Raw genomic sequence first — 14,933 nt, 5'->3', positions numbered from 1 at the left:
GGTTACCAGGCCACTATGCTAACTTAATGCCTATTTCCTGATTAACAGTCCATGCCAACTCCAGTGTTGGCAACATGGGAATGACCTTTTGAAGCAGGATGGGTGTTGTACTTTGCTATTTACTGCTAAAATGGAGCGTAGTCCTTGGTGATATGAACAGGCAAATCTAATCTTAGAACCGTGGCATAATCGGGGGTCTGATCTCTCGGAGCTGCTGAAGTTTCTGCTGTGCCGAGCGATAAACCGTCCATTCTAAGTCACAAGACTGGGATGCTGTCAGTGAATTGCTACAGCAACCAGGCTAATTAAAGGTAAACCTGCCTCAGAGTTCTGCAAAGCAACACACGTGGTTATAACCCCTCGCCTCTCCACAAACAAATACAGAAGAACGCTGGACAGTGACAAGAAGGGACTTCAGTCCAGGTGCATCTCCACTTTAACTTTTAACTGCGTCCATTGGAAGGAATATTATCTGTTCAAGGAATGACCCCAATTAATATATACACTGGTGCCAAAATAATTAAAAAAGAAAGACTTGAATTTATGTGGCATTTTTCATGATCTTGGAATGTCCCCAAATTCGCTACAACCAGTAACGTACTTTTAAAGTGTAGTTACTCACTGTTGGAATGTCGGAAAAGTGATCATTTTCACACAGCAAGATTCCACGACGACAATATGATGGCATGATCAAAATTTTGTTCTAAGCGGCACTTGTTAGTCAAAAGAATTGTTCAAATAGGGCCTTGGGATTTTTTAGTTGCACTTAGAAGGCAGGCATACTTCAGTTGAATGTTTTCTCTGACAGCAACAAGACTCCCTCAATACTGCATTGGAATACCAACCTAGATTGTGTGCATATACCCTGGTGGGACTTGAACCATCTAACTTAGAGGTACCCACCCACTGAGCTACAGTTAACACCTTCAATTGCTTACTTAAAGAAAGCCTGGTATCCTTTCCTCCCCACCTGAAGTATTCCAATGATATTAGCTACAAGGACGTGTTGCGTCTGTCCAGGTCGAGCCATCATTTCATGGAGGGCCAGGAATCTGTTTTGGATCAAGGAAACACTAGGATCTGGATTACTGCTGCACAATCAGCTAGCAGAGAGCATTCCAATCAGGATAAGATAAGGATTGTCTAAAAGGCTGGCTTGAAGTGGCAGGATTAATTGAAGTAATTGGAGCACACTCTGGGTTTTAGGAAGTCTTGTTATGCAATTGTCACTAGAGAGCATCATCAACCTGGACCTCGGTACCCCTTATCCCCCAAGAGCCAAATCCTCATCGAAGACACTGGGAATCTCCGAGTGCCCCAGGATGCAGCTGTCGCGCACACTCCCTGGGATGCGTGCACACACATGCATGACCTGGAGGTGGTTGTCGTACACGAGTTGAACGTTCAGGGAGTGGAACCCCTTCCTATTCAACCCCTGTTGGCCCAGTCTGCGCAAGGCGAAATGCGTGCCATCCATTACCCCCTGAGGCATCCCAGCGATGGCCAAGAATCCTGCAGCCCAGGCACCTTGTTGGGCTTGGCCCAGGTCAACGTTTATATAGCCAGCTGGCCGGGCAAACAGGGCATCCGTTACCTCATGCATGCACTTGTCAGCTGTAGCTTGGGAAATGCCACATAAGTCCCCGCTCGAGCTCTGGAATGAACCCGCAGCATAGATGTTCAGTGCTGCAGTGACCTTAACGGCCCCTCATTGTCCTTCGGTACATGTGACAATCAATCAACAAACACAAAGATACAGCAATTCATATAAACATTAAACAATCAGCAGTACAAAAGAATCACTAGCAATCGGTAAAAGCATTTCTTCAATACCTTCATCAAGTTGCATATTCAGATCAACCCGCCTCTCTGTCTCCTAATCACACCTCCCAGCAGTAGAGTCTTAACAGTAGAAAGTCGCTTGGGGGTGCATCACTAACACCGGAAAGTCACACCGACGCAGAACACACCAGATGATAGAAAGAGCTACCCCCCCCCCCCCCCCCCCCCCCAGCACTGGCAGCAAGTCATCTTACATCCTTCCTTTCCTTACTCCAGGCCTCAAAAGCAAAGGGGCAGCAGTAAACAAACACACATCCTCCAGGCATTAAACCAGTCAACAGTACAATAAAAAGTCACCAGCAATCTGCAAAAGCATTTCCTCAACACCTTCATCAAATTGCTCAGTCGAATCGGTCCGCCTCTCCGGTCCGCCTCTCTCCAAACCCCTCCTGCAGCTCCCAACAGTAGACTCGCAACAGCCATAAGTTGCACCGACATATCTCGGGTCACAATCCACTTTTAAATACAGTTTGCAGACTCAGGAATACTTGCTGTAAAGCGATGTCTTGGGTAAACCACTATCCACCAGGACCCAGCTTGCAGAATCTTGCCTGTCTCAAAATACTGCTTAAACTGCCAACCTGAGGCACTGTTCCTTTCCTGTTCACAGGCAGATCTTTAACTCACTGTCTGGAACAGCTGCTTGTCTGATCTGGTCTGGCCCCAGTCAAGTCTTTAACTGAACTGTTTCTTTCCCCCGGAAACTGCTGGTCTGTTCACAGACAGACCTTTATCTGAACTGTATTGAGAGCACAGTTTCTTGTCTGTTCACATCCCAATCTGAAACTAAAAGAGAACTCTGAAACTCAGCACCTGACTGCTTCTTTTCCCCCGGGAAGTGAACTCCAGCCCACGGGTTTCCCGGCGGCCTGGGGGTGTCTTCAATGGGAAAGCCCATTGACAAGCGGCGGAATGTTAGAATCCAGCTGCCAGCGAACGCCGTACCACCGAGAAATACATAGCTGGGGACCAAAGAATCCTGCTCACTATGTCCTCTGGAAAGAAGGCAAATTTCAATTAAGATCAGAAGAGTTTGCATAGGCTCTCAAATTCTCACTTTGCAAAGTAAAACCCTTCCCCTGTTGCTTCATAAACTTCATCGAATTTGCAGAAGGAGGCCATTCGGCCCATTGCGTCTGCACCAGCCCCGAGAGAGAGCACCCTACTTAAGCCCATGCCTCCACCCTATCCCCATAACCCAGTAACCCTGCTTTTGGACACTAAGGGCAATTTAGCGCGGCCAATCCACATAGCCTGCACATCTTTGGACTGCGGGAGGAAACCGGAGCACCCGGCGGAAACTCACGCAGACACGGGGCGAACGTGCAGACTCCACACAGACAGTGACCCAAGGCAGGAATCGAACCTGGGACCCTGGAGCTGTGAAGCAACAGTGCTGTTGCTCGTTTTGCTAAGTGTGCTTTACACTTAATTTTTATAACCATGCTCTAGAGTCGCCAGGTATTTTTATGATACCACCACGAGGTTCAAGTTCAAGTGCTGATCAATAACTCAATACGCTAGTTAGTAAGGTTCAAATCAAAACACATTTATTATATACGCAGTCACTCGCTACTCATGCATAAAATACTACAGAACTAGACTTATTTCTACCACTAAAGGCCAATACTTCGCTTTGGAAAAGGAACCCACTGGGTCAGGGAACAATGGCCTCTCGTTCAATCCTGAGACTGCAGGCTTCCAGCTGGTATGGACTAAGGGTTAGGAGCGCCTATCTCGTAGCGTGCGTTGACTGGACACTTGTTGGTGTAGCTGCTAGGCAAGTCTTTCCGAGTTGAGAGTCACGGTCGAGTTCTTTGAGGGCTGCTAAGAAGACTTGCCAAGAGACCGAATTGAACTTGGGGACTCTACTTTATAGTCCTCAGGGGCTTTGCACCCTTTTGGGCGGACCCCATACCTGGTTCCAATTGATTGGACCATGTTCCAATCGATTGGTTTGATTTCCCCAATACTGGGGCTGATCGCTGGGCGGTTCCTAAGTGTCCATTGGCTTCTTTTATTTTGGCTCCTGCTGGCACAGAGGAGTTTGGCTTTGCCTCGATTATCTTAACTGTTGCTATTGTTCCTGGGGATCGCTCATCAATATGCAGATGGTCGTCAGTTTCAGTGCTGTCTGCTTTCTGCGAGTCTTAATATACAGGAAGCTTTGCATTCTGCTTGCTTCCCTGTACCTGTCCATTTTTCCCTGCATTCTTAGCGAATCTCCATTTTAAAGTCGGGAAGTGGCCAACCCAGGTGGCTACAGTGCTAACCACTGTGCCTTCCACCAACAAAGAAAGATACAGAAGCAAAATACTGTGGATGCTAGAAATCAGAATAAAAATCAGCAAGTCTGGCAGCATCTGTGGAGAGAGAAACGAGAGTTAAAATTTCATGTCAATAATGACCTTTGATCGAAGTTTCTAACAAAAATGATTGCCGAACTTCATTCTCATCGCTTTCCTATCTTTTTTTTTAGTTATTCTCCCCATCATGATGGAGCGTCTGGAGAAATATCCATTTATGCAAGTAAGTGGAACCTGTTTCTAAAAATAAAATCCAAATTTACAGTAAAACATGCTATGCTGAAGAGGAAGCCATTTTGAAGAATTACCCAAAGCTATCATGACCCTCAGTGTTAAATTGTAGGCAATATTATAAGTATATGTGGTGAAGCAGGAACATGAAATGAAATGAAAATTGCTTATTGTCACAAGTAGGCTTCAAATGAAGTTACTGTGACAAGCCCCTAGTCGCCACATTTCGACGCCTGTTCGCGGAGGCTGGTACGGGAACATAGTGCCAGTATTGTAGCTGCTCACTTTGTCAACAACTTAGTCAACAATGGAGGGATAATTCAAGTGATATATGTTTCCTTTATTCTCACTTTTACTTTTTTCTCCCCTCCACCTTGGGCTAAAGACGCTGACCCTGGCTAAGGTGCAGCTCTGTGCCACATAGAACAGTACAGCACAGAACAGGCCCTTCGGCCCTCGATGTTGTGCCGAGCCTTGATCACCCTACTCAAACCCACGTATCCACCCCATACCCGTAACCCAACAACCCCCCCCTTAACCTTACTTTTTAGGACACTACGGGCAATTTAGCATGGCCAATCCACCTAACCCGCACATCTTTGGAATGTGTGAGGAAGCCGGAGCACCCGGAGGAAACCCACGCACACACTGGGAGGACGTGCAGACTCCGCACAGACAGTGACCCAGCCGGGAATCGAACCTGGGACCCTGGAGCTGTGAAGCATTTATGCTAACCACCATGCTACCCTGCTGCCCCAGGAGGTGCTCTCCTGTATTTGCCTAATTTGGCGTTCCCAATGAATAAGCCAACCGGCCAATGTGACCAGGCTGTTCAATAGTAAATGGGTGACATGGGGTTGGGGTATGGATGGGGGAATGGAGGGTGTTAAAGAACTGACACTGACTTTGTCTCACCTATCGCTCAGTTATTTGTGAATCCCATTATGCGTTGCTAAGTGTCAGGACTAGGATCTGCCAATTATAAGGCTTTTATTATACCCACCAGCTGAGACTAGATCACCATATAGCCAGGTTTAATACTCGTCGCAACATAATTATGATGAGTTGAGGCCACTCAGACCATCTTAACACATCCATCTAGAAGCATTATAAATTACCCCCCACCCCTCCGCCCTATTGTGGCATCCAGTCATTTCTCAAATGATTCTGCATCCACTTTTCTACCTGTAAATCTGTCCCTTATGTTTATCATTCTTTGTACAAAGAAGTATTTCCTAGAAGCATTTTGCCTTCTCCTGGTTCAAACAAGTTTCCCTTTGTTTCTATCTGTTTTATTTGGAGTGATATTTCCAGTTTATTTTTTTTGCCATTTCCTTGACAATCCTGTGTACGGCTACAAAAGTAACCTCGTTTCTAGTCTGAAAAGCTTTCTCAAGTCATCCTTGTAACTCTCGGTAGCTCTTGGGAACGAGGGATCAGCCTCATAGCTCCCCTCTGCATAGTATCCAGTGCTTGAATGACCACCTTGTTTGTTGGTGACAATAACTAGAGACAGTATTATAGATACTGTTGCCCATTACGCTATAAAATGTGTTTACTACCATACCTAGTTTATATTCTACTGTTGTCTGTGCAGTCTGTGTTGATTGCCACTATCTGTTGGTTGGGCATGTTTATTTATTGGGAAACAGTACGTGCAATGTTCCCCTATTTGACCTTCCTCCTTAGGACTATCAGGGCGGCACGGTGGTGCAGTGGTTAGCACTACTGCCTCACGGCACTAAGGACCCAGATTCGATCCCGGCCCCGGGTCACTGTCCATGTGGAGTTTGCAGATTTTCGCCGTGTCCGCGTGGGTCTCACCCCCACAACCCAAAGATGTGCAGGTTAGGTGACTTGGCCACGCTAAATTACCCCTTAGTTGGAATTTTTTTTGTTTTTTAAAGCACATCTGTTGATGCAGTATAACTAAGGGAAATTCAGACCAGGGAAGACCCATTTGATAAAATGGATAGTGTCTGTCCTTTTGCTAAAATATTTGGAGAATTCTAAAATACCTTTTTACTTCTAAAATAAATGAAAGAGCTGATGCCATAGACTCATAGATTGACACACCACACGAAGGGACTATCCAGTGTCTGACCTGACCGTCATTGAAATAAGGAAGTTTTTATTTCATAATTTCTCAAAAGCAAAATAGAGATGATACAGGCGCTATTCAGGAAGGATTCATTTTAAGGATTTGCAAGATTAGGGAACCGAATGTTCAGTGCTGTTTCTACCAAAAGTAGCATGTTCTGCAATAGATTATGAGCCATTAGTCGGTGAATTTGTTAGTTAAATAGGTGACACACATCTCCGAAACTAGCAAGCGAGCAAGCTGTGAAACCTCTTGAGTTGGATTCGAGGCAAGGTTTTTATTTTAAATATTAAAATAAAGCTTTAAACTTTATTTTCTTCTCTTGCCCATGGCTTAACCAAGTCAGAGGTAAGGTGGGTAAACAACCACTGGTGAAGCTGCTTTTATTTTAACCTTTGACCTGTGCCAAATCAACCAAAGAAAACCTGCCAGATTCATTGGGGCCACAGGGGGTGAAATTGGACAAGGGTGGAGATGCAAGGTGGATGATAAACTCATTCTACAGCCCCCCCCCCCCCCCCCCCCCCCACCCCCACCACCACCACCAACCAACCAACCAATTGCCACTTCTGTTGGCTTCAACGGGACTGGACATTGCATGCTGTGTAAAGCGTGACTCTTCCTGTTATTTTTTGAAAATTCACTCAGTTATTGTTGCGGATCTGGAGTCACATGTCGGCCAGACCAGGGAAGGATTGAAGATTTCCTTCCGCAAGGGAAGGACATTAGTGAAGTAGATGGCTTCATCTCTTTTCCAGACCATTTTAAAATTTAATTCAAATTCCACCACCTGCCGTGTTGGGATTCAAACCCAGATCACTGGATTACTAATCGAGTGACAATACCACTATGCCACCACCTCCCCCAGGTCCCTGCTTAAAGTCCAATTTCGCCCCCTCTATAGCTGTCGGCGATTCCAGCAAACTTACTTCGGTATTTCATCTGTCAGGTACGTAAGAACCATTGTTTGGGTGTAAATGTTGCTGACGTGGGATTAAACAGTGTAGCTTAGTTTAACTGAAACAAGGAAGTATTGGGACATTTGCCCCAAGGAGACACTCTCCCTGATTTATTTGCCCCTTCTTGGGATTGACTCATTCCCTCGTCATCCTTGCGGCGATCCTCTCCGTAGATTGCGACTCTTTTCCCGTTAGAACAATTTGACTTAGAAAGTGATACAGTAGAAGTGTTTAACACGTTAATAGAATGGGGTAGCTTCCAGTAGCTGATGGGCCAAGAACGAGGGGCCGGAGACACAGGACTAATTTGAAATGAAAATGAAATTTTGCTAAATTTCGAACCGAGGGCAGGAACTGGTCTTTCGAGGGAGCTGTGAGGTACTGTATTCACCTCCTGGATTACTGGTTGAGGTGTAAACGATTGAAAATTAGACAGGCTTCATGCGTTAATTAAAGTGATTGAAGGGAACAGGGTGAATATGCTGATTGGTTGGACTGCATGGCCTGCTTCTGTGTTCTAACTTCTCAGTATTGACCTCCACTTGGGTGTGACTGCGTGATTTATTGCCCTCTCTTCCCATTTCCCCTGGTGTGGGAGAAACCGGGCTCCACTGATTAGATTTTCGTGGTTGTACACCTGAAGTTGATCATTCATCAGCTAGGAAAACATTCTGTGACACATGCCTTTATTTTCACCGAACTGTACTGAATTTAAAACTCACCACTATTCTTAGAATTCCCCCTATACCAAAAAAAGGTCGATATTCTAAATGGTGAACAGGGATTCTCACTCCCTGACTCCGATGCAGGCTTCGGTGGGTGCTATTTAGGTCAAACTATATTTTCAAGTTATCCCCCCGTATAACCCATACCTTCACCGAAGAATTTTACCTACTTACCCCTTAGTAGCATCGATGTCCTAGGTCCTGCGTTGTTAAGGAAGTAAAGTAGGCTAATAACCACTTTTTCAGGTTAAGTTAAGTTACTTTATTATTATATTTTTTCTTTTAAAAGCTGCAAACACTTTCTTTACAGAAAGGAAAAAAGATCTTGCTTCGGGATCCTTCCTGTTGGTTGAAGGGACCTTCAGGCCCACCTTGACAATCGATCTTCTTAAAATCTTGTCTTCTTGAGATGTATTCGCTGGTGAACTCGGTTGCTGTGTCCTATCCTTCCCATGCACCAAGCTGTGAGAGCTGGCGCTGCTGGCTGTCCCCTTTCTTCGGGTTTATATTCTCTTTCGAAGAGTCACCAAGTTTTAACGACTTTATTGTAAATGAGCTTGTTTCACTTTGATTGTCAAAAAGTATCCTTGATGCAAACATCCAAATACAACCAACTATTCACTTTGCGCATAACGTCACCTCTCAGATCTGATTACAAAACGCCCCGGTTTCAATAGGTGTTACCTCCACTTCCTGCTTTTGAATCGCTTAATTTTCCAATTGTCCCCAGCTCATAACTTTGCCTTTGATTTTGACTTCAAATTGTGTCTCCCGTAGACAGGTCGTCTCCAATTTTCTTTTAATTGACTTGATGTCCATAGAATTTTACACTTTAGAATTTACACCAAATTCGACTGAGCATCTTCCATCCTTTCCAGCTGTTTACTAAGAGTTTATTTCAATTAAGGTGTGAGACTTTGCTTTTAGCTGTATGCTAAAATTTAACTGAAAGACCTGCCTGTTTTAAACATTCGTCAATTGAAACTCTCACCCATGCCTTTCCAGATACTTCCTGAGATAGTTACATTCCATGAAGGTGTGAGCCATTGTTTTAGCTTACCACATGAAACCTGTATGTTTGATAATCTGCATTTTACAACCCTGCTCTTTGCAGCTGCTATTAACCTTTTGGGGGATCTTTCCCTGTGACCCTCTCAGACCAGATATTGCCAGACTTCCATGTTTCAAATGACACATTTTTCTGTATTTTCAAGAACAGTACCGTCCTCTACACCGGGGACAGTAAAGTATTTTCTGCCTAATAATTTGCAGGGAAAGACAACCTGTGGCGCCCTGTTGTTTCCTCAATTTTGATCAGTGTGTCTGCCGTGGAGTGAGAACACTTTGTCCAGGCGCATCTTCGAAAACATCACTTTTTACTCCCTTTGATCTTGAATTTATGTTTGTTTGTTTCTTTGTTTGTAGAGGATTAAGTTTCTTCATGCACCGATGCAAGTGATGCTCGTTGGATGCTTGTAAGTAGGAGCACTTATTGCCTTTAAAAGCCTTGTCTTGTCTCCTGTGTAAATTTGTGTGCCTGCGGTTAGAGTTTCCACTTTTGAGCTCAACTGGGCAATTTGGGCATGAATTGCACCATTCAGGAGAAGCTATTTCCACCTTTCTGGAGTTTCCACTCAAACTCATTTACGCACCACTGTCTGCATAATTTGCCATTTTACTGCATAAGTTTTTAAAACTCACTTTAAAAATTATTTCTTGATGCATTTAAGAGAGGTAACTAGGTGCAGTTTGAATAATGCAGCTGAAAACACGTTTATCACCGAAAATGAGCATTTATAATCGCAGTGTGTCTAGTAAGAGGCACAACCCTTGACAAGACATGGGGGAAATGGGAGGACGAGCTGGGCATGGAGATAGGGGGAGGACTCTGGATCGAAGCATTGCGTAGGGCAAACTCCACCTCTTCATGTGCAAGGTTGAGCCTAACGTAGCTCAAGGTGATGTACTTAACCAGAACATGCATGAGCGGATTCTTCCCAGAGTTGGAGGACAAGTGCTAACGGTGCCAGGGAGGCCCGACCAACTTCAGCCACATGTTCTGGTCTTGCCCCAGACTGGTCGGGTACTGGACCACCTTTTTCAAGGCCAAGTCCAAGGTTGTGGGGGTGAGGGTGGAGCCATGCCCAGTCATGGCAGTCTTCAGGGTACTGGAGCAGCCAGAGCTCTTTACGGTGAGAGGGGTAGATGCCCCAGCCTTTGCCTCCCTGATCACCCGCCGAAGTCTCCTGCTCGGATGGCGAGCGGCAGGGCCGGCCAAGGCCACAGACTGGCTGTCCAATCTAGCAGAACTCCTCAAACCGGAGAAGGTAAAGTACGCTATCTGGGGTTGAGAGGCAGGCTTCCAAAACTCGAGGCTATTCACCAGCCTCTTCTCAGACCTGTTCGTGACCAGCAGCCAATAAGTAAAGAGGGGGGGGATTTGCGGAGAAACAGGAAAGGCAACGGAAAGGAGGAGGGGAGGGGGTAGGCGGACGGGACAGGAGGGGAGGGGCAAGGGGTTGGGGGTAGGAAGTGGGGAGGAAGGGTGGGGGGGGGGTGACATCAACAAAACACAGGGCAAGCGGAGAGCCAGTGGGGGCATGAACAATCTCGACAGCAACGCCAAGGCGCCCCCTTCCGGTATGTTCTAATACCAGGAGGTAGCAGTCTGTAACCAAAACATTGCTGTGGCAGCAACTGACCACCAGGGGCACAACAATAGGGGCCCCCCCACACCTATACATAGACTACATTTGTGTGTATACTTCTTCATTTGTTGTATAGTTTTGTCTCCTTTTGTTTGTTTTCCTCCTGGTATATCCATCCACTTTATTTATTGAAAGACTTCATTAGTATATAGTGTGATAGCCCTGAAGATGGGCACAACGTACAAATGTCAAACCAATGAAAGCATTGTTTTAAAAACGGAATGAGCAAAAAATGATAACATCGCCAATAAATTTTTTAAAACTCTGTTCTGGTTAAAGAAACAACACAAGTCACTGTTTACACTTCTCTCTCCTCCCTTGCTCTCTCCTCCATTTCTCTCTCCTCCCTTTCTCTCTCCTCCCTTTCTCTCTCCCCCCTTTCTCTCTCCTCCCTTTCTCTCTCCTCCCTTTCTCTCTCCTCCCTTTCTCTCTCCTCCCTTTCTCTCTCCTCCCTTTCTCTCTCCTCCCTTTCTCTCTCCTCCCTTTCTCTCTCCTCCCTTTCTCTCTCCTCCCTTTCTCTCTCCTCCCTCATTAAAGTTCCATTTCTCCCACGTCTCCTGATTAAATGGCTACAAGCTATTCAACTGGAAAGGTTATCACAATTAATCCAATTTTGGCCTCATCTCTTCAGTGTTGATAGAATCCTGCAGTACCACCCAGGTCTTTCAAGAAAAAAAACCCAACCCTGTAATTCTGCAGTTACAATTATGTGGGTGGCACAGTAGCACAGTGGTTAGCACTGTTGCTGCATAACGCCAGGGTCCCAGGTTCGATTCCCGTTGGGTCACTGTCTGTGCGGAGTCTGCACGTTCTCCCCATGTCTGCGTGGGTTTCCCCCGGGGGCTCCGGTCCCGAAAGACGTGCTTGTTAGGTGAATTGGACATTCTGAATTCTCCCTCAGTGTACCCGAACAGGTGCCGGAATGTGGCGACTAGGGGATTTTCACAGTAACTTTGTTGTAGTGTTAATGTAAGCCTACTTGTCGTCTTCCCACCCCCCATCGTGGACTGCAGTGGTTCAAGAAGGTCGCTCACTACCACTTTCGCTAGGGTCATTAAGGATGGACAAGAATTGCTGGCTCTGCTAGTGACGTCCGGAACCTGTACAAGAATGAAAAAGGCCTGAACTCTCCTACTGAAAGCAAGGTGTGACCTTGCGTATGTGTGTGTGTATGTGTGTGTATATATTATTGTACCTAACGGACTTTACCATCCTTTCAAGATTTTCACTCTGTTATCTTTATACTGTAAATCTACATTTTAAAAATGTTGAATAGAAATTACTCTATTTTTTCCCACAGCTTGATCTTCATGGTGCCTGCTGCCTGTTCCCTTTTCCCTCAAAAGTGGTAAGTTAGCTATTTAAAGTTCTGAACATTGGTATTCGAGGGCTGTTGCTTTTTCAAACTACTATTTGTTAAAATTCATGCGTGAAAAGAAGCACTTGTGTGGAGTTGCTGGAGGGGAGCTGGAGACCACCCAGTGAGCAATCCACAAATCTGGATTGAACTCGGTTTCTCTCTGTGCTCAAAATCAACACCAGACGGCTGGACGGAGGCGAGGTAAGGATCCTTGTGAAAAGAATAAGAACGCGACGAGTGAGCCACAAGACCCCTTTCTTATACAGCAGCGGGTACAGGTGTCCGTCAGACTGCCGGTCCCCACCCTGCCTATAACCCGCGGCTCTAAACCATGACCGAGGGAAATTGGGCAGACGTTTATAAATGGGCATATATGTTTGTGTTGTAACAGTGAATGCTTCACGGGGAAATCTAACAGAGCGGAAAAACAGGGGCGCCTTCTGGGCAGCATTACAAGCGTCAGGAAAGATCCCGCTACCGAACGGCACTGTCATTTTCCCGAGCCTTAGTGGGGAACACCCCGCTGAGGCCACACTCAGTCGAGCTCTGCTCGCCAGTGCAGGCCCCAATCTCTCATCGCCCCGACGTGACCCCTGAAACCCCCATCGCCCCAACTCACCTGCTGGGGGCTCCTCAAGCCCCACCCCACCCCACCTCATGCGGACAGACGATCCCTGGCACGGGCAAAATGCCACCTGGGTACCTCGCCACTGCCAGCCTGGCACCCTGCCGGTGCCCTTACCAGTGCCACCTGGGAACCCGAGCAGTGCCAGGGTGGCACCTGGATGGTGCTGCCAAGGAGCCCAGGCGGCACTGCTGGGTGCCGGGCTGGCATCAGCTGGCATCACCCTGCCCAGATAATGCCCTCTGAATTCATAAGCTAGACCGGCTCAACCTTCAGTTCTGGAGGGTGGCGTCAATGGCAGAGGAGGAGGTGTGGAGTCCTAACCTTGTGAGTGACCGTAGGGTGTGGAGGCGCTGGGGTCTGAGCATTCCGTGGATTGGGATGTGGGAACATGACGCTGGATTTTGTGTGCATTTGGTGGTGGGGGAGGGCATGTAAAGTAGAGCAGGTGCCAACCCCTCCACCTTCCCACCCACCCCCAAACTCACTCCCAAAGTCTAAGGGCTAGACATGAAGGTGCAGCCCCCCTTTAAGATAGAACCCCCCCCCCCCCCCACCCCATTCTTCCCACAGAACCGCTCAATAATACACAGCCCCACTGTCGCGCTCTCTGAACTCCTTCCATGGACCACCTTCTTGGGCCTGCTTGCAATCCTGGCTATGCCCACTAATGTGCTCTTGGTGCAGCCGGGCCTGCCCGGGCTGCTGGCCACTTGAATTAGGCAGCAGCTCCCACGTGGGCGGAACGTCCTCCCCAGCGAGGGCGGGGGGTTCCACTGGCAGGCTATTTGGCCCACTGGCAGGGCATTATGGCTGCAGGGCAGGCTGGCACCCAGCAAGTCGGCTGCACTTTGCCTGCGTGTTTGTGGTGAGGGGTGGGGGAGAGAATGGGATATACAGGTCTTCATTAACACGTGGGAAGGGGGTGGGTGGGGGGGGGGGGGGGGGGGGGGGACGTATTGGGTTGCTTCCAAATTAGGATTGAAACGTTTACCTGTTTGCAAGACGATTGGTGATGAGTTAATTGTCGTCTCAAACCCTCATCCACACGGGATGCTGAGAGTCCAAACCGTTATTGTGGAAGCACAGCTGCACTCTGAAAGGTTTAATTTTTTCTCTGTCTTTCCGCAGTTCTATGTCAGTTTCTAAATTGGAACCAGAGCTGAGAAACTCAATATCCACGAAGCACGGAGACAAAGTGAACTCTGTCTACTTCAACAAGGGGCTGTAGGAGGTGATGTCCCAGGAATAGCTGAGAACTCCTTCACTTTTCGAACTCACCTCAACAGAATCGAGGGTGCAGATCACAAAAAGGAAAAGCCCATGTTCACTATGGTGTCTGAAGCTCCTGTTGCCATTTCCCAACCCCCCCCTCCTCCCTCCTCCCTCCCCCTGTTGAGATCCCATCAAATTCAAGAGTCACTTTTGGGCTATTCTCTCCAATGTGTTTGCCATCTGTTAATGTTTTTTAACACAGTGACTTGGCAGAGGGAACAAAACGTCGCTTCACACACGCACGGAAAGCTGAGAAACCTCAAGACTGAATCGAACCAGATCATATATAGATAGCTGCAATTTCTTGGAAGTCAAGTTATGTCCTGGCACTTTCCCAGTTGAAAATGAAAAGAGTGTGAGGGGGCAGTAAACATTTTACACTGCTTGTGCATTTATTGTCTTATTTTGGTCTTGCTGCCAAAATCAGGATGGTGGGTCCATGAATTAAACACTAATACAAAGGCAAAATATTGGGCATGCTGCAAATCTGAAATTTTAAAAATGCTGGAAAGTTTGACTGTTCCTTGCCCCACAGATGCTGCCTGGTGCATTGAGTATTTTCTGAGATGTTCCAAGTTGTCTCTTTTCAGCCCATTCATACTTTCATCGACCCCAGTCAGTCACCGTATTAATTATATGTGTAAATTGATTGCTGCTTGAATACCTCGTGAGTCCTTTCCAAATCTTTGCAGTGGCCAGGCACAGCCTTCCCTCGCAAATGGTTCCATGTTGGTTATGGTTCAGTGGGGAGCAGTCTCGTCTCGGAGTCAGAAGGGAGGGTGGGGGGGGGGGGGGGGGGGG

General features: G+C 46.9%; 1 protein-coding gene across 3 annotated transcripts in view; it reads left to right on the top strand.

Annotated features, from left to right (window-relative positions):
* Positions 1-14,521, top strand: part of sfxn2 (sideroflexin 2) — an 82,378-nt gene extending 67,857 nt beyond the window's left edge. For all 3 annotated transcript variants that reach the window (XM_038773331.1, XM_038773330.1, XM_038773332.1), the window contains exons 9-12: positions 4,322-4,371; positions 9,590-9,639; positions 12,173-12,220; positions 13,989-14,521. In XM_038773331.1, coding sequence (XP_038629259.1) covers positions 4,322-4,371; positions 9,590-9,639; positions 12,173-12,220; positions 13,989-14,088 — 248 coding nt within the window. In that variant the 3' untranslated portion in view covers positions 14,089-14,521. The remainder of the gene's footprint in view (positions 1-4,321; positions 4,372-9,589; positions 9,640-12,172; positions 12,221-13,988) is intronic.
* The last annotated feature ends 412 nt before the right edge of the window (positions 14,522-14,933 follow it).

Source organism: Scyliorhinus canicula, chromosome 16 (genome assembly GCF_902713615.1).
Source record: "Scyliorhinus canicula chromosome 16, sScyCan1.1, whole genome shotgun sequence".
NCBI classification, from domain to species: Eukaryota; Metazoa; Chordata; class Chondrichthyes; order Carcharhiniformes; family Scyliorhinidae; genus Scyliorhinus; species Scyliorhinus canicula.
This window is presented reverse-complemented; position numbering and strand designations above follow the sequence as displayed.